At 36.5% G+C, this 23,080-nt stretch overlaps 1 protein-coding gene and 1 long non-coding RNA gene across 2 annotated transcripts in view; one reads left to right on the forward strand and one right to left on the reverse strand.

Annotated features, from left to right (window-relative positions):
* Positions 1-18,735, reverse strand: part of FSHR (follicle stimulating hormone receptor) — a 32,238-nt gene extending 13,503 nt beyond the window's left edge. Inside the window, exons 1-6 of the mRNA XM_087954726.1 lie at positions 18,587-18,735; positions 12,650-12,724; positions 11,649-11,723; positions 7,050-7,121; positions 5,387-5,464; positions 49-117 (exon numbers count right to left, since the gene is read on the reverse strand). Coding sequence (XP_087810852.1) covers positions 49-117; positions 5,387-5,464; positions 7,050-7,121; positions 11,649-11,723; positions 12,650-12,724; positions 18,587-18,735 — 518 coding nt within the window. The remainder of the gene's footprint in view (positions 1-48; positions 118-5,386; positions 5,465-7,049; positions 7,122-11,648; positions 11,724-12,649; positions 12,725-18,586) is intronic.
* LOC148132741 (uncharacterized) overlaps positions 1-23,080 on the forward strand; it is a 146,792-nt gene that overhangs the window by 84,864 nt on the left and 38,848 nt on the right. The gene's annotated exons all lie outside the window — the stretch shown is intronic.

Raw genomic sequence — 23,080 nt, forward strand, 5'->3', positions numbered from 1 at the left:
CAATACAATACAATACAATACAATACAATACAATACAAATATACGCACAGCTCAGACAAGATAGTTCCATTGAAGGCATGGTTTTCAATTTCACGTATTCCATTTTTATTCAGTCTTCTGCAAGAAAAAAGTTGTTTTTTTTAACCCCTAAAAGACTTTTAGTACAAACTCTGTTGTTCAGTTAGTTTAATAACAATACATTTTTCTCAAACACAGTTGCATCAACTTGATGCATTCTTCCAGTCCCCCTCCCCACCTATTCTTAATGAGGAACAAGTTCAAGAAAAAGATTGAGGGAATTCCAGGACTTTCTCACTGTATACTACCTGGTGGTGGGGAAAAAACAAGGATCAACCACTCTCTTTAATGTGTGCTAAAGCACTTAAGAGTGCGGATGGGTGCCGAGGGCAGAGAATGTAGCTGCCTTTAAAGTCTCCTGAGTGTCAAGTAAGAGGCAAAATTATACTTTTTTGTGTCCTTCAATCAGGCTATTCATGAACAGCGATCTAGTGTTCTTCTAATTTAAATGCCTATAGTTTAGACCAGGGGTCCCCAACCACCGGTCCGCGGACCGGTACCGGTCCATGGAACAAATCCTACCGGGCCGCTGGTTTGCTGGGCGCCGCCATCTTGTTTTGATGAAAAAGTGCTTCTGGTGAGCTTTTCCGGGTAGAAAGCTCACCGGAAGCATTTTTCATCAAAACAAGATGGCGGCGCCTTGCTTGGTGAGCTTTTCCGGGTAGAAAGCCATTTCTACCCGGAAAAGCTCACTGAAGCGCTGGCCGCCATCTTGTTTTGATGAAAAAGTGCTTCCGGTGAACTCACCGGAAGCACTTTTCATCAAAACAAGATGGCGGCGCCCAGCTGATGCCGTACCGGGCGCGGCATAAAAGGTTGGGGACCCAGCTGATGCCGGCACTTTAGACCGGGAATTCTGGGAGTTGAAGCATAAAAGGTTGGACACCCCTGGTTTAGATCTTATTTTTAAACAAAAGTTTCAAAAGAGTATTAAACTAGCATTTAAAAAAACAGATCCCTCTCTCTAAAAAAACAGTGAATCCATGAATTCAAAAAGTCCACGAAGTTTCTAGTGGGCACTTTCTGAAGCACCAGTTGGTTACTATAGCAGATACTATTGCATAATATTAGGCATCTAATTTTTATCCAGCAGCTCAAGGAAAATTGCCATGGAGGGCAATGCCCAGTGATGAAGGGGAGAGGGCTTTCAACTCTCTCTATATAAGGAAGTACTGAAGATTATGAAAGCCAGTTTGGTTTAGAAACCAGACAAGAAACCTGGTGTATTCCAATCCAGCCATGAAAGCCACCTGGATGATCTTAAGCCACTCACTCTCCCTCCCTCAACCCAATCCACCTCACAGTGTTGTTGTGAAGGAAAGAGGAGGAAAGAGGAGTATTAGATGGTTTGCTGCCTTGCGTTCTTTACAAAAAATAATAAAGCTGGGAATAAAAAAAAAATCATGATAAAAGAGGATGTCAATGCTAGTTTAAACTGAAATAGCTAAATGTGACTTTAACCAGGCTAGAGATGAAATAAAAGGAAATCATGAGAATGTATCTTTTAACAACTTTTTGTGGGATATCTCCATGCTCTGGTTAAGAGGGTGTAGGATTACTTCCTCGGTCTGTTGATTGTTAAGAGATTCTTAACTATTTGCTATTTATTCCTACTTCAAATTATGTTTTAAGATAATTTTTTCTGTTTGTATTGTTGGATTTGTTTGGTTTTCTCAATGTAAATTATTTTATTAATTTATTAGTTAGCTTGCAATTCACCAGTAAGAATACTAACTTAAAATTTTCAGATTGATCCTACAGTAAAATTTTATTATATAGTCAAATCTTACCATTTTTCAAATATCAAAAGTCTGTGTTTGTTTAGCACTAACAGGGTATTATATAATACAAAAAGGTTAGTTGCTTGCTAGAGTTTGTCCTCACATTGTCACAGAATTGGGAGAAAGAAATGGAAACAGGGATAAAAAGAGGCAGAATGTATGTTTAAATAATTTATATCTACTCATACTTCCTTATAGTAGAATATGAAGATAGCACTATAGTATGTATTATAGATACAGTATGAATAGGTATAAATGAACAGGCATGCATTGTTCACCTGTTTACCCCTGCTTTCATCTCCTTTCCTGGGGCAAATTTTAGATTGTAAACATATTGGAATAGGTATATGTTCTCTTTATGTTTCAGTTACATCGTTCCTAATAAGGGCATTCAAAGATAATTAAATTAGTTTAGTGAGCCCACTTCTCAGCCCTTTCTATTTAAGCTAGTTCTTGGTCATCTGAACTTACATTTTACAATCTCAGCCCTCCTTCTGTAACCACTCCTCTATGCAAGCATTTAATATGTTAGAATATACTATTCCTTTGAATATGGAATGTGCTAGCAAAATGATGGAATGATAATAAAACCCAAGTCATCCACCCATGGAATCTCAAAGCCTGCTGAGAATTTGTTCCTCAGGATACAATGAAGTTAATATGCTTTTCCCGCTCCTTGCTTAGACCCAAACAATCTACAGTCAGCTATATTTATCATTCCTCCCTCATAGTTTGCTTTTTTTCCCTGCTCTTATTGTGACTTGGTAAGGCTCATTCACTTTTAACCCAAAGTGGCAAGCCTGAGTGATGGGTTAACAATGAATCATTTAATTAAACTGTCAGAAATCCTTCACACTTGGTCTCTAATCCAGAGTGAAACCTGCCCATTCAAGCGATACACTTATCTAAGGTCCGAAAGGGTGTGTGAAGGTTGATGTGGAAATCAATTATGTTCTTGGTAGGGGAGATTACCCTTTTGACAGTGAAAGGCACGTGCCCTTTGGTGTCACATCTTCAATACATGTCAGAATCTATCACAGCTTACCAAAAAATCTTCCATAATGCCTTTGGAGGTGACAAACCAGAGAGAAAGAGCTTCACTGTCAGGTGCCCTGACATAAGCTCTTGTGGCAGTGGAGAGAAGACCTAATCATGAGGTGGACCTCCAAATAACAAACTCCTGTTTTTGAGGCAAAATTCAGATTGAGAAGTCACCCAACAGATAATTACTTCCTGACAGGAGGCTCTTGGAAGACTAGAATAATGCTCATTGGCAGATCTTCATTAGGTTAGAAATCAGGGAAAAAGGATCTGCTGCAAGTTTTTCTCCTGAGTCTTCTTGCTTAACATCTTTATAAATAATACGGATGAAAGAATACAGAAGATGCTCATTTAGTCTGCAGTATGATAGCTAAAATATGAACATGGCTTTAGATTGCACTATACTGCCTTTCATATCATATTGATGGCTGAGATCATATTGATGGCTGTCTGGGATCTTCAAAGAATAGGTTCTAAAATAAGGTGAACTAGTTCCCAGGATGTTCTTTATTGCTTTATATTTCACTTAGGTTTTTGGTTTCTTCCTTTACCTGAACAGGAGATCCTGCTTATGCTCAGCTGCAGCCATCCATTATTTTTATTTTCTAAGACTGTTTATGGAATGCATTTAATTTTGTTTAATTAAAACAACTTTAAAAATATTTAGGTAGGGCAGGAGATCTGGACAGTGCCCAGGAAGATATTGTGAGCATGTGGGAGAAGACCTTTGCCTGGGTTGCTGCTTGTGATTGAATTCAAAAATTGCATTTGAAGCACATTTTTTACCTTTAAAAGAGCAATGAAAATATATAGCCTAGCCCATCAAATGTAAATGATTTTGGCACTTGCTGTTTTAATTGCCTTATGATTATATTATTTCCATTCTGTGTTTCTATATTGTTAAATCTACTGAGTGTTCAAAGAACTGAAAGACAGTATATAAAATGAATAAATACATGAAGGAACCAATTAAGATGGAAGCTGAGTTCCAGCATTAACACTTGATTCATGCCTCTTACAAGATCTCCAGAAACTGTTCTACGGTGTCATAGGATTTCTTGCAGCGAGCCAAGTAAATTGGTAAGGCTTGTTTTTAGAACCAGTTGCAATGCAAATTAACTTCTTACTACACACATGGACCTTTCTTAATCTTCCTTCTTTTCAGTGAGGAAAATGGAAGATTTATCACTGCTCATCATGTGCACCTTATTAGACCACATGCTTGAATTTTGCCTGCAATTAGCTGCCTTTTTCCTGGTTTTAAGAGGCACTGCTCACAGCAATACTTTACCAAAATCTTAGAGTTCAGTAGTACAGAATTGGACAGGATCTTGCAGAAGGTCATGCTGACCAACTCAGAAGAATCTATTATTTTAGCAGCTTAGAAAACAGTCATAAGGAATCCTCCCCCACCCACTGTTTTATGCAAGTAGAGATAAAACAGAGACAGGAACATGTAACATGTTGCAAAAGAGGGACAGAGAAGTGCCCAAACCACCCAGATTGAACTCTATTTAACTTGTCCTTGGCCAGAAAGCATCTCTGAATGAAGCTTCTGGAAACGGCACAAGCAAATGTTGGCCATTCTCATAATGATAGCGGGAGAAAGCAGGCATCTGCTTGGCCACATTCATATATATATAATATATAACATATATTCTGTTATGCCCAATAGACAGAAGTGTCAAGGCTGCACGCTGATTTACTAAAAGACATGATTGCTCCTGCACAATGCAAAAGGTTCCAAGCAGGCAGCATGACACTGTCCTGTGAAGTAGCCAGTAATGATATATTAACATTATGCACAAGTGTATCAAATAATCAGCTGCTCTCCCCATCGTTTAATGAAGGAAGAGAATGTTGGGAGCTGACAGGAAATAAGAAGCCATCCTGCTGACTTTGAGTGGCACTTGAATGATATGAGAGTGTCTTGGCATGTGAAAAGGGGAAGGAATGGGAGCATCATTAATTTTTAAATGTGCTTCATACTGAGAAAGAAAGTGGGGGGGACACTGAATGCAAAAGGAGTAAAGCAATTCAGTTCTGCCAGCACTGAAGCCTATTTTCACATCCATGAAATTTAATCAGTTGGAAAGCTGTAGTAAATCCAAAGCCCACTATAGCATCTGCATTTTAAAAAAAATGTAGGTTAAGCAGTATAAACTTGAGAAAATGAGGACATGGAAGAAGGAGTACCATATAGGACATGCTGTAAGCAGAAACTGGTAATAAAAGAGATAGAGCTGGATAAATCAGCAACAATAGAAGCTAAGGTGATTTTTATTGCTCAGATGTCCTTATTTGTCAAGGAAATTGGCATTTTCTTGTTTCCTTTTTTTCAAGACAGCACTATTTTAATACAATACATTTGAATAACAGTTCATAAATCTCAATTTTAAAACTTCTGAGATTATGAAAGATTAACATACATGCAAACAGGCAAAAAATAAATAACATGTATGTGTATAAAATCAGATGTAACTTACATATCAACACGATCAGAACTTAGGCCCAGAAAAGAATTTTTTTCAATTTTGCGAATATTTATGTTGTCTTGAATATCTCTGAGATTAAAAGAAAAGACAAAGGAAGGGATACAAACATGGATTTTCATACTGTGTTGTTAAAATACAAGGCAGCACCTCTTCTTTCTCATTCCTTAAACTTTAGCAGTTTTTGGGAGGTAGGGGGGAGGAAAGATTTTATAGTAGTAGATACCAAAGTCAAAATGAAGTGAGAGCATAATTACAATCATACAAAAATGCAAATATATAATAAATACTTTATATAACAACTAATAAAACTTTTTTGAGGACTAAAATTCTGGTATGTAGCAAAGTTCTTTTTTGTGTGTGGCTGAACCTCCAACTGGAAATCACCACACATAATACTGTCTCTGCTATGAATCACTATTAGCATAACAGAATTTGAAATTAACAAAGAAAGGTCAAAGTCTGATTTTAAAGAGAGAGTTTGAAGATAAATCCTATTTTCTTCTGGGAACTTATTCTTGTGTAAATGCTAATGCTAAGTAGTTTCCATGCACAAAATGGCTTTGTTGTCTTCAAAAGTATTTTATCCATGAATTCCAGTGGTGTGTATTATTTATTGCTACAACAGATATAAGGAGAATGAGTTGCTCTTTCCCTCTGCAGCTTTTTGCCTTGTCCCAGTGCTTGCACTGGAGAAGGCTAGGAGCTCTCTGAAGCAGATCTGGGGAAGAGCATGTAGGTACATGTGAAAGAGACGGAGAGGAAGTCCCTGCATAACCGGAAGTATGTTCACATGATGTTGATAACTGCATCTTACTAAAAATAATTTTACATAGCTACATCATTTTAATTTGATCTATTGGTCAATTCTGAAGGTATATTCACTTTGAAACTTTTGTAATTATCCATGGATACAGTGGATATACAGTACTCAAGAGTTTCCAGAAATAAAATATGTATTATCCCCTATCAATTTCTATTTTCATTTTTGTGTTGCAAGTTTAAAATCTGAGATTTTGTTCTGTTGAAGATTTGTATGAGCTAAACTGTAATTTGGATGGAATCTATTTTAATTTATGTCTCCTATTTCTCTTTCCCAAAGTTGCTTTTTCAAGAGGCAACTGGACTTTCTTTGAAGACGTTTCGCTTCTCACCCAAGAAGCTTCTTCAGCTCTGACTAGATGGTGGGGAAATGGAAGGATTTATACTCCTTGAGTATAATAGGAATATAAATTCTTCCATTCCCACCATTCAGTCAGAGCTGAAAAAGCTTCTTGGATGAGAAGTACAGAACAGAATAATAGAGTTGGAAGGGACCTTGTAGGTCATCTAGTCCAATCCCCTCGCCCAAGCAGAAGACCCTACATCATTTCTGAGAGATGGCATTCCAGTCTCTTCTTGAAAGCTACCAGTGATGTTTCCAGTGATACATCTTCAAAGAAAAACAAGAAAGTCCAGTTGCCTCTTGAAAAAGCACGTTTGGGACAACTATGACCTGGATGACTGAGAATCTCCTTAAACTATTTCTCTTTGCTTTACTCTCTGTCTGTCTGTCTGTCTGTCTGTCTGTCTCTCTCTCTCTCTCTCTCTCTCACACACAGACACGCAATATATGTTCCTAAAATTAAAGCTGGAAAAATATCCAGGAAAAACTTACAACACAACTTGGTGCAAAGCGTGTACTTGGTTAACAACAGGCAAAAATCTGATGGCAGTGTTCGATATTAACCTAAAAGAAGAGAAAATATATAGTCATAATTAGCTGTGGGAGGAAGGAGGGACTTATGAGAAATGCCTTCTCAACATGGATGCCCTTCAGTTGTGTCACAGCAAGCCAGAATGTTTACTGTTAATCTGTGATAGGATTCAATTTTTTTTACTACTGGTTCTGTGGGCATGGGTTGGTGGGCGTGGCATGGCTTGGTGGGCATGACAGGGGAAGGATACTGTAACATCTCCATTCCCACCCCACTCCAGGGGAAGATTACTGCAAAATCCCATTCCCTCCGCACCCCATTAACCTGCTTTCCAGCTCCATTTTCTTGTGCAGGGCAACAAAAGAAGACCCAGCCAATCAGCTGGGACTTGGGAGGCAGAGAATAGGTGGGGATGGGGCCATTCAGAGGTGATATTTGCCAGTTTTCCAAACTACTCAAAATTTCTGCTACCAATTCTCCAGAACCGGTCAGAACCTGCTGAATACCACCTCTGCTGTTAATTCAATATATTTGGAGGATAGCAAGAATAGTTAAAAAAAATGGCATTTATAATCCCAGAGAGTACTAGACTGAAGAAGGCTGTCCCAGGATGATCTTGTGATCTTATCACTGACATTATTTATGACTTCAGTAAATAACTTTATACAGATATGCTGCATAGTTCTCAGCTACAACATGTGAAACTAAAAGGGGAAAAGCAAGTTTTGTCCTCACACTTACGAGATTCTTGAAATATGAAAAGAAGCAGCAAAGAACTTGTGTCACAGAGGGACTAATGAGTATGTGGCAGTAAGTCACATATCCAACATAAGGAACAACTAGTTCCATTCCAAAGCCAACCTTCCAATCAGTATCATAATGTTCTGCACTGTTTCCATCATTCTTGCCATTCACAGTCTAATAGCGGTTTATTATCTGACTTATTTCATATCCTCACAGCATTTGCTTGAGAGCAAAACAGCATGCAAAGGAAGTCTTTTAAGCACAACAGCCAAGAGCCTTTGAATACTGATGACATTCTGCTCTTTGCATCTCAGAAGGAGGCGTGGCAAACCTATTCTTGTCTTACTCAGTATGCCAGAATGTGGCCAGGCTGAGTGACTTCCTAAGAATATCTATCCAATGGTGAAGCTGCTTGTGTTTCTTTTATTTTTTTCAGCTCTCCCTATTTCACATACAGTTATCAGGTCTGTGGACTGAATGACTATAGGTACTCCTCAACTTACAATAGTTTGTTTAGTGACTATTCAAACGGCATTGAAAAAAGTGACTAATGACCATTTTTCACACTTATGACCATTGCAGCATCTCCATGATCACGTGATCAAAATTCAGATGAATAGCAACTGGTTCATACTTATGACGGTTGTAGTGTCCCAGGTCATAAGATCACCTTTTGTGACCATCTGACAAGCAAAGTCAATGGGGAAGCCAGATTCACTTAACAATGGCGTTACTAATTTAACAACTGCAGTGATTCACTTCACAAACGGGGCAAGAAAAGTTGTAAAATGGGGCTTAACAAATTTCTCACTTTAGCAACATAAATTTTCTGCTCAATTGTAGTTGCAAGTAGAAGACTATCTGTAGTGTTTTATGAAAATGATTAGATCAGCGGTCACCAACTGGTGGGCCGTGGCCCACTGGTGGGCCGTGGCCCACTGGTGGGCCATGAGAAAATTTTGGTAGTCCACAGAGAAATCTCACCCCCAGAGCACACCCCCAAGGCAATTAATCCAGGCTGCTGAGAAACACAAGGCTGCTCAGCCCACATGGCCCGTGGGAACCCTCCCCGCCCACTCACTCCTTACCCGGTAAACTTGCCTGCTAAGTTGCTATTTTTCCTTTTTCCGACCATCATCTGTTCTGCTGTGCTAGGAGATTTAGATTAGCTAGGAAGCAGGAAATGATTGGGTTTCTTGCTTTCTAGCTAATCTTTAGATCTTCGGCTCAGCACAGCTGAACCTCCCTTAGGACTGAAGGATTTGCTTGCAAGCAAATTCAGTGCAGACTCACGGCAAGCAAATTTGAGAGACTTAGCTAGCCGATGACAGATAGATAGATCATTGAATGATTCTGTGAGCAACTCAATCTGCCTGCTTTGCCTGATTTTGGGTAAAAGTTGCTCTTTTTCGATAAAAAATTCAATATTTACATGCATGGTGTGTTGTGAGTTAATTTTGTGAGTTTGCTTGCAAGCAAATTTTATGTGACAGACTGAACTAGCCAATGGCAGATAGATAGATCTCTGAATGAATCTGTGATTCTGTGAGCAACTCAATCTGCCTGCCTGCTTTGCCTGATTTTGGGTAAAAGTTACTCTTTTTTAATAAAAAAAATTCAATATTTATGTAAATATTTATAATATTTATGTAAATATTTATAATATTTACATACAAGCCATGCCTGGCCAGTCACATGACCACCAAGCCACACCCACAAATTAGGCCATGCCCACAGAACCGGTTAGTGGTCCTGGGATCTAAAATTATGAGTTTGGTGGTCCCTGAGGTCCAAAAGGTTGGTGACCCCTGGACTAGATTATATTTATTCATAAAGTAAACAATTCAAAATAAATTTCTTGGCAATCACATAGATTTTCTCAAGGAATATGGTTCTCTAGCTTACACTTAATGACCATGAGATTTGCTAAATGACTGCAGTGAAAATGTTCATAAAAATCAGATCCAGTTTAATGACCACATCACTTATCAACTGACATTCCAATCCCAATTGTGGTTGTAAGTCAAGGATGTATTGCTACTGTATGACTGCAAAAAACAATAAGCAAATAATCCCCTTTTTGGCACCTTTCCTTCCAACACAAAAGTTTAAAGATATGGCATAGTGCATAATAAATAATGTGGTGCCTGAAAGAAATGGAGAATTAAATTTTGCACTGGTATCTGCAGCTCTGTCCCTTTTCTTTATTCATTAAGTTTTTAAAAAGCCACTCAAGTTTTCTCAGTGGAGTGTGTAATGCTGTGATGAAATGCTGAGGTGCTTTTGCCTTTTCATTATATCTCATCAACTGATCAGTGTGAAATAAAACTGGGAAGGAATTGGTCTGGCATAGCATTTGCAGTGCCAAAAATAATTTAAAAAAAAAACCCCACAATACAAATTGTAGAATTCGCCTCAGGTATTGACCACAGTTTTTAGGAATTCAAATAAGGAATGGTAGTATCGAATGGGTCACAATTCCCCAAATCAAACAGAGCCTGACTTCTTGTATCTCCATCACAAATTAAGGCAGCGGTTAAAAAAAAAAAAGGCCTTTGGTTGTGAAAAGTGAAACAATAACAACAAAAAAGGCTATTATATCCTTAAGCTTGTTTCTTCAACCATAAGGATATGTAGCCTTTGTTTTCTATCATTAACATTTGCCTGTTTCCAAGTTTAATACATATATGGAAAGAATATATGAGCTACTTGGGAAAAAGAGAGCATCTGTTGTAGGCAGTGCTGCACGAATGAATCTTTGATGCACATGAAAAGTGCTAATTCCTATTCCAATATCTGACAGTAACCACAGAATGGTAAGAAGATAGTAAAGGAGCTAGCAGGCTTTTTCCGGTTGACTATCCCTTCACTACAGTGATGGGATTCAATTTTTTTTTACTACTGATTTTGTGGGCGTGGCTTGGCTTGGCGGGCATGGCTTGGTGGACGTGGCAGGGGAAGGATACTGTAAAAATCTGCATTCCCACCCCACTCCTGGGGGAAGGTTACTGCAAAATCCCATTCCCTCTCCACCCCACTAACCTGCTTTCCAGCTCCGTTCTCCTGTGCAGGGCAACAAAAGAAGACCCAGCTAATCAGCTGGGACTTGGGAGGCAGTGAATAGATGGGGGCGGGGCCAGTCAGAGGTGGTATTTTCTAGTTCTCTGAACTATTCAAAATTTCCACTACAGGTTCTCCAGAACTTGTCAGAACCTGCTGAATACCACCTCTGCTTCACTGCAAATATCTATTCTAGACAGAAGAGCACTATGGCTTCAATTAAGTCAACGGAGTACATTAAAAACAAACCCTCTTAGAACCAGAATGCTGTTCTGGATCATTATGTGGATCATTATGGTAGCAAAGAGAAGAGCAGAATTGCCCTTTGCTCCTTAAACATAACAGAATTAGAGATATATTTCTAATAGTGACTAGCAGTTCTTATAATTATTCTGTTTACTTTTTCCCAAAAGGCTTTAGAAGCTTACAACATGTTTCATATACAGAAATGGGAGAAGGAAGAAGCTGCCACACTTACCAAGGGACAATTCCATTTTATTCCCACAGTTAAATTCTACAAACACTAAAAAAATATAGCAGTAAATGCATAAGCTGCAGAACCAGAAATAAAATAATACTGCCATCATCAAAACTTTCATTTTTGAACTGGGACTATGAACAGGTTTCACAACAGGAGCAGTTGTGTTAATTACATGAAAGAAATTGACTGGATGGTTATTGTGTAGAGAAAACAAAAATAACACTGTATGTAAAAATAACTTGATTTGAAACAGTTACATAAATCATAAACTTACAAATATCTGAGACTAGGAAGATTCTGGAATGCATGTCTATCGATATACACAAGATTGTTTGCTTTCTCAATCCTTCTATAGGGAAAAAAGAAAAATGTCCATAAGAATATGTATTGTAAAGACTCAAGTCTTGCTCTTTGAGAGAAAACAGAATGAGTAAGCAATATTTACTTACCAAGCTGCATGTAGCTTGTCAAATATAAAATTTCACTATAACCTTAATATTGAGTTACATGTTTACAGAAAGGCATACTAGTGAAGTCACCACCATCTCCTGAGGACCATTACCCTACAGAAAATACTTTTCTGATGTTGGTGTAATTAATATGTACATTTACTTATGATAACTATAGCCCAAGTACAAGCTTATAGTAAATAAACTATTAGTATCTTTTTATTGATCTGTTCTTATTAAAGGATTAACTTATAATATGATAAGTTAACCATAAATTGAGTTTATGAATTTGATTTTGGCCAGAGCTTAAAAATTTACCTGTTCAAGGATTATGATCCATCTGGCAATTCCTTTCTTTACTCCAAATCCATCATTCCTTACAACTCATTGAGTATATCAGGGCTTCAATGCTTCCCTTTTGAAACTGTTTATCATCTTAGATTATTATTTGAAGCTTCTCCCAAGTGCCACCATTTTCAATATTAAGCAAGCAGGAAAAAAGAGGCAGCTTTTTCAGTGATGGTACCATACCTTCATAATACCCTCCATGAGAATGTTTGGTGGATGATGCCTTATAGTGATTCTACTCAGTCTAGAAGTGAAGAAATGGCAGCCAAGGGCTAATTTCTATTTTTTAAAAAAATAAAAAAATGCATTTTTTTCAGGCTGCGAGGAAAAGAGGTCATGGCAGTTACCAATGGTTGGATAGAAATAGACTTTTGCCCCCTTTTCTTTTGATAAATATAAAAACATTTATATAATTTCATCAATTAGTTCATTACATTTTTAATGAGATTTTCTATTTTCAGTTCCATTTATTACTTACATTTCATAAAGCTTGGGCAGGTGGGAGAAAACATCTGATTCTATGGTTTCCAGTGCATCATTTTGAGAGATCTCTCTGTCCAGGAAATGGAAATAAATGACTAGAAATGTTAATTGGGCAAATACTGTATGTATAAAACAAATAATTCAAAAATTTTGTAATTTTCAAGAATTAAATAGCTGTAAACTGGAGTCCATTAAAACACACGGTTGTTTTTAAAATTAAATCATATCTCTAAGAGATTTTTTTTTTAGCACCAAACTGTTTACCATAAATGAGACATAATCTTCTCAATTTAAAGGTGAATGTTTGGGAGAAATAACCTAGTTTTCCTTTCAGATAAATATAGTTGTGATCAACCACCACAGCAAGAAAGAGCCTTGCTTAAAAAACTTTCTTCTTGATTTTCAGGAGTTTGTTTATACCTTCATCACTTGTATTGACATGATTGCCTGGAAACTAAAGTAATACAGGTCATTCTGCTGTCCATCTAACTTCGTTTGCTCATATTGGCATTAATGTCATAAGAAATATTTGCAAGAATGTGCAATATCACAGCAATAGACATGTTTATTTAATCTTGGTTGGCTATGTTTATCCAATATATATAGCCATAGATACACAAATCACTGTCAAGTGAACCAGGCTGCAGTATGTCTTAGCATGATGTATTAATGAGGGGTCCTTGATGCTCTCTGAGCTTGGTTGTTTTTTTCCAACCATGAGCTACAAATATTTTCCTCAATTGATATGATGTATTAACCTTGTCCACATACATATATACGTATTAAATCTAACTGGACTCAGTGTGGGTTTGACAATAGTGGGATTTACATTGGAGATCTTCCTGTGTTAAAGAGGAACAAAAACAAGGAATAAAACAGTTCAATATATATATAAACCAGGGATGGGATTCAAATTTTTTAACAACTGGTTCTGTGGGCGTGGCTTAATTGTTGAATGTGGCTTGGTGGTTATGTGACTGGGTGGGCATGGCCAACTCGATGTCACTCACGTCAAGGGGCACTTCTCCTCGCCTGCCATCTCATGACAGTGGGGATGCTACAATGGTCATAAATGTGAAAAACGGTCATAAGTCACTTTTTTCAGTAGCATTGTAACTTTGAATGGTCACTAAATGAACTGTTGTAAGTCAAGGATTACCTGTACAAAAATACAAAAAGCTTCCTTGCTTGCAAAACGCTGCTCTAAATACCAATCATTAGATTAAAAATACCTGCAAGCTGGAGTTACAAATCAGGCAGGATGCCAGAGCACCTTGAGGAATTAAAATAGTTAAAATGCAATAACTATCAGCAGCCAACTCTTGCTCATAAAGTGAAACCCTTTAGCAGAGAGATCATTTAAGCTCTCCAGAAAGAGCACACCCAGAAGAAGCAATCCTTAGATCCATTTGCACCATTATACCAGCTGGTCTCACCCACCTCACAAGATATCCTAAGGAAATTATCCAGATTTAAGGAAAGGTCACATGCCCCCCAGAAAGGCAGTAAAAAATCAGTGCCAACCTTGTATCCTGCTTCTTGGAAGCACACCCCAAAAGGACAGTGCCAGATACCACTAAAGCAGTGAAGGAAGACCCCCTCCCCAGATAGAAAAAGAAACCATGAGGCAGGAAAAAATTCAAATACAATACAAATAATTAAATCACAATAGTAGCTGTTGCTTTTTAAACCAATTACCAGAACAAATAGACACAGCAACTAGCCAGATTTCTTAACCCAGTTTCTTTTCAGGAACAGAGATTAATCTTTTTCCTTCCAAACAAAGCTGAATAGGGAAAATTATCCCATCAATAAACACAGGATTAAATGACACCAAGCACAAAATTAAACTTCACCAAAAACCAGTTTTAGACCAAAATTCAGAAAGGGTATGTAAACTCATGTTTGAATGTCAATCTTTCTAGCTAGCCGAGAAGCCTTGCTGAATGTCACTCATCACAAAATGTCCTATTGTTTCTTTTATATTTTTTTATTTTTCTTATATTTATCCATGTATTCATAACTATATTTTTACTTATACCTATTATCTTGTAAGCAATTGACAAATAAAAATAAAATAAATAAATAAATAAATCTTGGTTCCTTGTCATTAAAAAGCTTCTTTCTGCAGCTCTGCTTCATTATTCAATTATTTCTTCAAAGTGCTGATCATTGCATGCCAGTTGGAAGTATTTCCAGGGGAGTATTTCCTCCCAACAGCAGTGTAAAAAGCTTAAAACAACCCTTCCACTTTAAGAAAGTATCAGGAAAGAAAAAAACCTCCTTCGGAGACAGTAAGTCTAGGCATACTGCCAAGAATGTAATAAGGGTGGAAAAAAACAAAAGGAGATTTCTTCTAACTACCGGTTCTCCGAACTGCTTAGAAAGTTAACAAGGGGTTCTATAGAATCGGTCAGAACCAGTAGAATTCCACCCCTGATATAAACTAATAGAAATAAGATTAAATAATAAACACCTAATTAAACATAACACAGATAATCTACAACCTTCTACTTTTCATCATATACAAGGTTTTTTTTTCTTGAATTTTATGCCTTTAATTTATTTGGATTATTATTTTTTGCTCCTTTCTGTGCTCTCCATAATGTACTTACCTTGAAAAGGTACAGCATGATGGCTATATATGTATTGAGTAATACATGATTGAACTGGAGTCTGTTCAATGGAAGTACAAAAAAATATGGGTTTTGGGGACTTCCGGTTTGTCGGCCATGAGCGGCAGGATTTGCAAAGCTGCGCGATCCCTGCCGCGCTAGCCGTTTTGGGGCTCCGACCCAGACGGGTCGAGCTAGGCTGCCACCCTGCAGGGGCAGCTGAAGGTAGGGGATCCGGAGAGGGGTTTGGGGGTGTTGCAGACCCCTCCCCGGCCGGTAGAACCCCTTTTCCCAGGACGGTGCAGTGGCGGTCTGTAATGGCCGCCACAAAGAAGCTGGCAGCCGGGTAAGAATGCGCAGGAGGAAGTGGAGAAAGTGCTTGAAAGGAGAAAGTTTTTCTTGGCTCCTAGGACTCTAAGACATATTTAATAAAATTCCTGAAAAGTATGACTTTCTAAATAATACCTGCCAGAAGAGGAAAAAGCGGCAGTTTGATGGTGCTGAAAGGATAGCTTACCCTCTTTTCCTACGGAATAAATAACTGGATATTAAGAAACCTATTTTTTTAGGTGAAAATTGGTTTTAAGCGATGAGTGGGAAGAGAGGATTAAAAAGAAAATATTTGTATGCTAAGACTTTGTTGGAGGAGATGCCTTAAGGATTTGAAGACTAGAATATATTGCAATAAGATTTTAAACAGATTTGGACTTTCTTTCTCTTTGATTGATATTACCCCAGAAGGAGAAAGTGAGAACTCTGCCTTGGTTTGGACTGACTGATAACTTTGGGACTGCTTTATTTTCTTTATTTTCTTTGGAATATTCTGGTTGTTGTAAGAAGAAAGAAGGGGAAAAGAAAAGAAAAGATTTATAATGGCTTTTTCTGTTGAGGAACTAAGAAAAGAATATGAACAAGCAAAAAAAATGGTAAAGATGGTGTGGAAGAAGCTTTCCTTTTTTTAGAAATGGCGCTTACTAACTATCAACAAACATTACAACAGATGAAGACAGCAGAGGAACAAGAAAGAAAGGAAGGAGCCATTTTTAATGAATCTCAGAATTTGATCAAGAAAGAAGGAAGAGAGAAAAGAAGAGAACTAAAGGACTTAAGATCTAAAAAAACATTTAAGAAAGGGAAAAATAAGGTGCAAAATCAATATGATGATAGTAAACAAAAGGAAAAGGAACACGACAGAGAAGGGAAGCCAGTAAGGCAGAGGCTAGAAGAAGGGGGTAGAAAGGTTTGTTGGGAGAAGAAAGAAAGGGAAAAGGTGGAGAAAAGCTACAATGTTTTGAAATTAAATGAAAAAGGATTTTTTATGGATAATGGATAAAGTATAATTTTTTCAAAACGATTTTGCAAGGTACATAAGATGAGATGGTAGTATTGTAATGGTTTAAGAGTTGATAAGAGATTAAAATGTTAAAATGTTTAATAATGATTGGCTTTAAAATTTAATAATAGGGGAGGTTTAGAATACTGTTTTAATTAAAGAGTTTAATAAGATTATGGTATTGATGTTATTATAAAATTTTTATTATAGTATTTGTTTTTAATATTTGGATTTATTGTCTAATTATGTATTTAATTATTTTGGATGTACTAGTTAGATAGAATGTACCAAGCAAAATCGGATTGGGTATTGGATGTTATCTTAAAGGTTAATTTGATTAATTTAGGGGGAGATAGAAAGGCATCATACTCTGATTAATGATTTCAGGAGAAACTTATTTTCTTCTTTTTATAAGGAATGAGACAAAGGGACGATAAAAATGGACAAAAGATACAAATATAATGATTCAAACTAAGATGATTAATTAAGATAGAATTAAGAAGAGTGAAATATGTGGAGAAGTTAATATAGAAGACTTAGAATGGTAAATAAAATAAGTAATGATATGTAAGATGAGCATGAAGATAATTGAAGTCCATGAAGAGAGAGATACCTGGGTCCAAGTTACTTTCCAAAAGATTTTTTTATGTTTTGTGTGTTGTGTGTATATGTTTTTTTTGGGGGGAGAATTAGTAAAAGCTTGCAGAAATATAGAATGAGAATAATGGTAACTAAGTCAGAAAGAAATAGATGAAATAATAATAATGATATTGAATAAGAGTAAAGAGAAGTAAAGAGAAATTGAATAAGAGGTTTTTGTATGTTATATGGAAATGGTTTAAAACAGAATCATAATTTATCTGACTTGTTAAATTTACAATGAAAAAAGGTTTAAACATGTAATGAATAATGATAATTTGTGTGTTTTAAAAATTAATAAAACTTGTTTAAAAAAAAAATATGGGTTTTAGTGTATTGACATACACTAAAACCCATATTTTTTTGTACTTCCATTGAACAGACTCCAGTTCAATCATCAAAATTTTATTTTGGAGTTCCATCCTTCCCAAGTTTTCTAGCTTTTTTACATACTCACTAAGCATGATAACACATCCTTTCTTGTTGTTTACATTTCCAATATGTACTTGAAATGACTTTATATATCCTAGACAGTTTCTCTGGTGACATTTTATTTATTATTAAATTTATACCACCCATCTTGCTGTTTGGGGAGACAGCAGGGCTGTCAAACTCACAGCCCATGGGTTGCATGCGTCATGTACTGGCCATGCCCACGCCTGGTTTAGCAAAGGGGAAAAAGTCACGGTACATCATATGATGATGCCATAACAATATGAGTTTGACACCCCCGCTATACAGTATAGATATATATGAGTAATACATCTTTTTTTTTAAAAAAAGTTCTTTTTAAGATTATAACAGCGTAAATTTTAGTCCTTTTCAACCATTTATTTTCTCATTTTTTCATCTATATATTATAACCCCAAATTTTAGTCCAACTTATCATACATTCTTTAATCTGGTTCTTCCTCTATTTGAGGGGTGTGAAACTAAAGGCCCATGGGCCAGATTCGGCCCATGGGGTGCTTAGATCTGGCCCATGGGACCACCCTGGAAACCACAAAGAATCGGCCCGCAGCCCTCCTGAGCTCTGTTTTTGCTGGCAGAGGGTTGCAGGAGGCTATCACACCCAAAAATGGAGCTCAGGAGCCTGTTTTTGCTGGAAGAGTGCTCAGGCCGCCACAGGCACTCCCGACATGAATGATGTCAAACTGGCCACCCCCACCCCCGCCATGCCCACCCTGGCCCCTGAGGTCAAACACAATCCTGATGCGGCCCTCAATGAAATTGAGTTCGACACCCCTGCTCTATTTCAAATTTCAGTAAAAATTATACATTTTAAGAATTATACACTCATAATTTGTACATGTTCAATTCATGGCTTGGGCCATGGCATGGTTACCTGAGGGACCATCTCTTGGGCAGAAAAGGCATGTTATGGATCTTGTCAGTTAGAGAATTTTGACTGGCAATGTCCAGGAAGGGATCCTTCTTTGATGCTGTCTCTATCCTATGGAACATTCTGCCCCCTAAGGTGAGGCTGGCCCCCATGTTTTTGGCCTTCTGCATGAGTGTTAAAACTTGACTCTGTCAACTGGCATGGGGATGTAAGGGCAATATGCAACCCTGGGATAATCAATGACTTAGGCCACTGCCTCTGTCTTTTTACTTCTGTCCTTTAAACTCTTTTTAATGTAGTCTTTTGATTTTTTTGGGGGGGGGTGTTGTATAGATTTTATAGATTTTTTAATCTGTAAACCAAGATTCACTTTAATAGTGAAAGTGACAGTGTATAAATGTGATAAATAAATAAATCCATTTCAAACTCAGTCTTACAATGTTCAGAACCATAAACTCTTTCATCTTCTTTAAATCTTTCTAATAACTGTAAATAAGGAAACCATTGGCAATTATGTTCCTTTATTTTATTTTGTACTCCTTGTGACAAAATTCTAGTATCTCACAATAAGTCAACTATTTGTATTTGCCTATTATTTCTTGCCTTTAAAATGCTTCTTGTGCCGAGAGCCACAAAGGTGTTTTTAGGCTCAACCTGGATTTCTCCTAATCCATATTCTCAAAGTAGAACGTCTAACATGAAGTAATGGAATGCATGGACAACCTTGAAAAAAGTGGGAAACAATATGGCTTAAGAAACCATCAGACAAATGAGGCAGGAGCCCACAATTGTTTAATAATCAATGAAAGAAACAGGAAAGATTTAAGAGTGAGGGAAAATTGTAATATCACACTTACAGGATTTATCCATTTGAGAGGTTTCATTGACTAGAAATACACTCATAAATGGTATATTTAACAATTAATAGAATTTAAAACCATCAGATTTATGAATGAAGAAATTTTTATGAAATCCCCCTAGCCACTTTGTGAAAAACAATTCAAAACAGGTAACTTTTAAGGTCTGCTTAAAAGGTTGGTTGATGATTCCAGATATATCTCCCATGAGAAAGGAGTTCCATTAAACATGAAATCTTCACAGAAAAAGCCAATTTTCTACTGGTCTGATTGACAATCAGTGTATATTAAAGGCAAACTGGACAGGTTCAGAAATACAATATGTAAATATGGGGAGTCCATTCAGGTTTTCAGGCAAACTTTTGGAGGCTGAAGCTGAGATATGTACTATAAATGTTAATATCTTCCTTTCTTCACACCTTCTTTGCATCCACTTAGGGAATTTGACAAGGTTCTTAGACTAATTTGGTCTGGTAAGTATTATTTTTCTCCCCCAGGAGGGAGACAGTAGAGAAAGAACATATTTAATTAACCTTATAAACAACTTAGAAAATGCAAATACCAAAATTTATATCCACCCTTATATAAATTATCCACTCATAATAAGAAATGCAATTAACTGCATTTCTATTGCTAATTCCACTACATTACACATTATGATGAAGCTGGGAACAGCAGGTGTTTTACAGTGACGCTGTATATTTCACTTAAAAAAAATCAAATTGTGAATTAAACAAACCAACCCGTCTTCTATAAAAATGTGTCTTTTAGGTTTATGAGCTGTCTCTTGCAATTCAGCCAAGCTGAACAACTAGATACAGCTTCTACCTCCTTGAATACTCACTCCCTCTCAAAGGGATTGTTTTTTTATTTGAGAACACACTAGGTTTAAAATAATTGTAATATTTATCTTCTAATTTATGCAACATGCAGAAAGGAGCAGAGGAGGAAGTTACTATTTTGGCAGGTCTAGTAATTCAGAAATGAGCAGAGGAAAAACAATAGTCAGGCTTATGCTGCTTAAATTTTAAGCTTTTCTGCTGTCACTGCCTTGTCTTCCTCCTCCTCTCATGTTCTGGCAGACAATTAGAAGACCTAAATTAATCATCCTAATATTTGGTCTCTATTTAGATCTTGCTAGCCTTCTACTACTTTGCCTAGCTTTTTTCCTGGCCATTTCTCTAAACCTTCAGTTTAGAGAACTAGTTCATCTCCAATTGGCTACAATACCGCAGTTCCTTAATTCCTGTATTTTCTTGCTATCTTATTCTATCTTGAATGGAAATTTCCAGAAGAATTAACCAATTGAGAGCTGTCTTCACCAAAACAACCATACTATATAAAGCACACCTCCAAGGAATATAATTGTTGCAAGCTGATCTCCTGTTTATATTTTTCTCTCTACCTTGTCATATTCCGTGTTCCCCTCTGTTATATTTTGTAAGCCTCTTTGGGAAGGATCTGCAAACCTTGTACTTATGCTGTCCTTTCTGGTCCAAGTTAATTATGAAGATCAAAATCAGATTTTAAAAATGGCTCCATTGTTAATATCCAGACAGAGTTCTGTCTTTCCCTTTATAGTGAGATGTATGAATTTCTACTGTATTTCTACTATATTCAAATCAAAATAAATATTTATGAGCATCTACTGTTGAAAATAGGAAAAGTAAATTTTTAAAAACATTTTAATCTTTATTTGTCCTATTTTTGCTATATTTTTCTTTTTTTATCATGTTAATTGCTACACAAATAGCACCAATTTTGTATGGTTATCCTGTTTTTAAGGTTCACTAATATAATATGTATATATGTGTGTGTTTTTAAGGTTCACTAATATATAATATATATATGTATATATATATATGTGTGTGTGTGTGTGTGTGCTTGATTATTGACCAGGAATGGTCAATAGTCAATAATTTTTTTCTGCTGATGAGCATATTTGAATTTTGCAGTTTTGTTGTGGATGCTCTCATAAAATATTCACTATGATGGATGTGGCCTGGTCACATTGCACTCATTTACCAGAAAATGGCTTTTCATGATTGTTCTGTCATCCCCTGTAACCTGTTAGGTTGTTCTGTACCATCCTAGATTACCTGGACATTTTTTTCCTAGCAGTGGAATATACTAATTTGCAGCCATTTACAATGTTTTTTTGACTAGTATGTCACTCTTAAAAATAAAGATGTTGAAGGCTAGTGTGTCATGGATTGATAGGTTCTTGTTTTTAAAACAATTAAAGAATATAAAAAAGAAATATAAAAATAAAGATAAACTGTAGATTGAAGCTTTTGTAAGTACCAGCTAAGATATCTATAGGCACAGTAGTATCCAATCATAAATGCCAACTACTCTTGTAAATGGATTCTTTGATTCCCTTTCATCCTTCCTCTCTCAGCCTATAAACCTGACATAAACCTTAACAACAAAGACATGTTTTTTCTGTTTAATTCTAATATATTGCAATTTTTCCAGCCAAAGTTTTGGTTCTGTTTCAGGTTATTACATCTTAAACAGAAATTTGCAGCTACTCCATATACTCCATATGAAGACTACTCCATTCCTGCCTCAATCCAATAGAAAAGCGCTGTCCACTCTGCCAGTTCATCCAACTATCCATGTATCTACTTGCACGTGCACACATGGACACTATTATTTCTTAAGTAACTGATTTTAAAGTGGGATATAATTTAGAAATTGTGAAAAGAAAATATTCCTTGTGACAGGTCACACAACTCACTTGTACTCCAGAATTGATTTGAATGAATTATCTTTTAATTTTGAAAGTCTCAGCTACTCTCTATAAACAATTCTGGGTAAAACTACCAAATATTCTTTCTTTGGGTTCATGACCCAGAAATTACTGTAGCAACTTGCCTTCTAATTAACCTTCAGCTTCTCACAATCAGTATGATTAAGTAAGGTCCGCTTCAAATCAAATACTATGGATTTTCTTAAAAAGCGATGACAATGAATAGCAAAATTAAGGGACAGGCTTCATTTTGTTTTTCTTCTTAGGCATGAAGATGAGTTTTTTTTAATGTTCAGAGCTTCTCCTGTTACACATTACCCCACAACTTTAAAATCATGGCATTTAAATATTTCTTTTTGTATTTCCTGATTATACAGAAATGGCAGAATAGCTGCAGATCGCCAATTAAGATGCAAAGTTCTAAACTCATCTATGTTTTAAGGTTTTGGCACAGGAGGTTGCTATGAATTAAAATGCAAATTAAAATGCAAAAGCATACACATCTTTTACTGTAGAGAAATAAAAGCAAAACATAATAATGTACAACAGGATGTAATTGCTACATAAATGGGAAAAATATATTGCACGCTCTTAAAAAATGCAGAACGTTATCATTCTTTCTCTGCATTGTAAACTAAATTAGGGTTGCTGAAATCAATGCCATCATGTTGAGCCAACTCTTTGTAGTGGCCTTGTTGCAAGGCTTCAGAAAGTTTTGAGAAAGCATTGTGCAGGCTGCAAATAGCCCTACTGAGTTCTGCAGATAAGTCAATAGCTACAATTTGGTACCCAGCTGAGAAGGAAATACCACATTTCCTTTGTACACCATTTTTTCCATATAATGGTTCATATATAACCAAGTATGTATATATAATGGTTGACCTA

This window comes from Notechis scutatus, chromosome 1, assembly GCF_049901735.1.
Source record: "Notechis scutatus isolate UNSWTSFEM ecotype Mainland chromosome 1, rNotScu1.2, whole genome shotgun sequence".
NCBI classification, from domain to species: Eukaryota; Metazoa; Chordata; class Lepidosauria; order Squamata; family Elapidae; genus Notechis; species Notechis scutatus.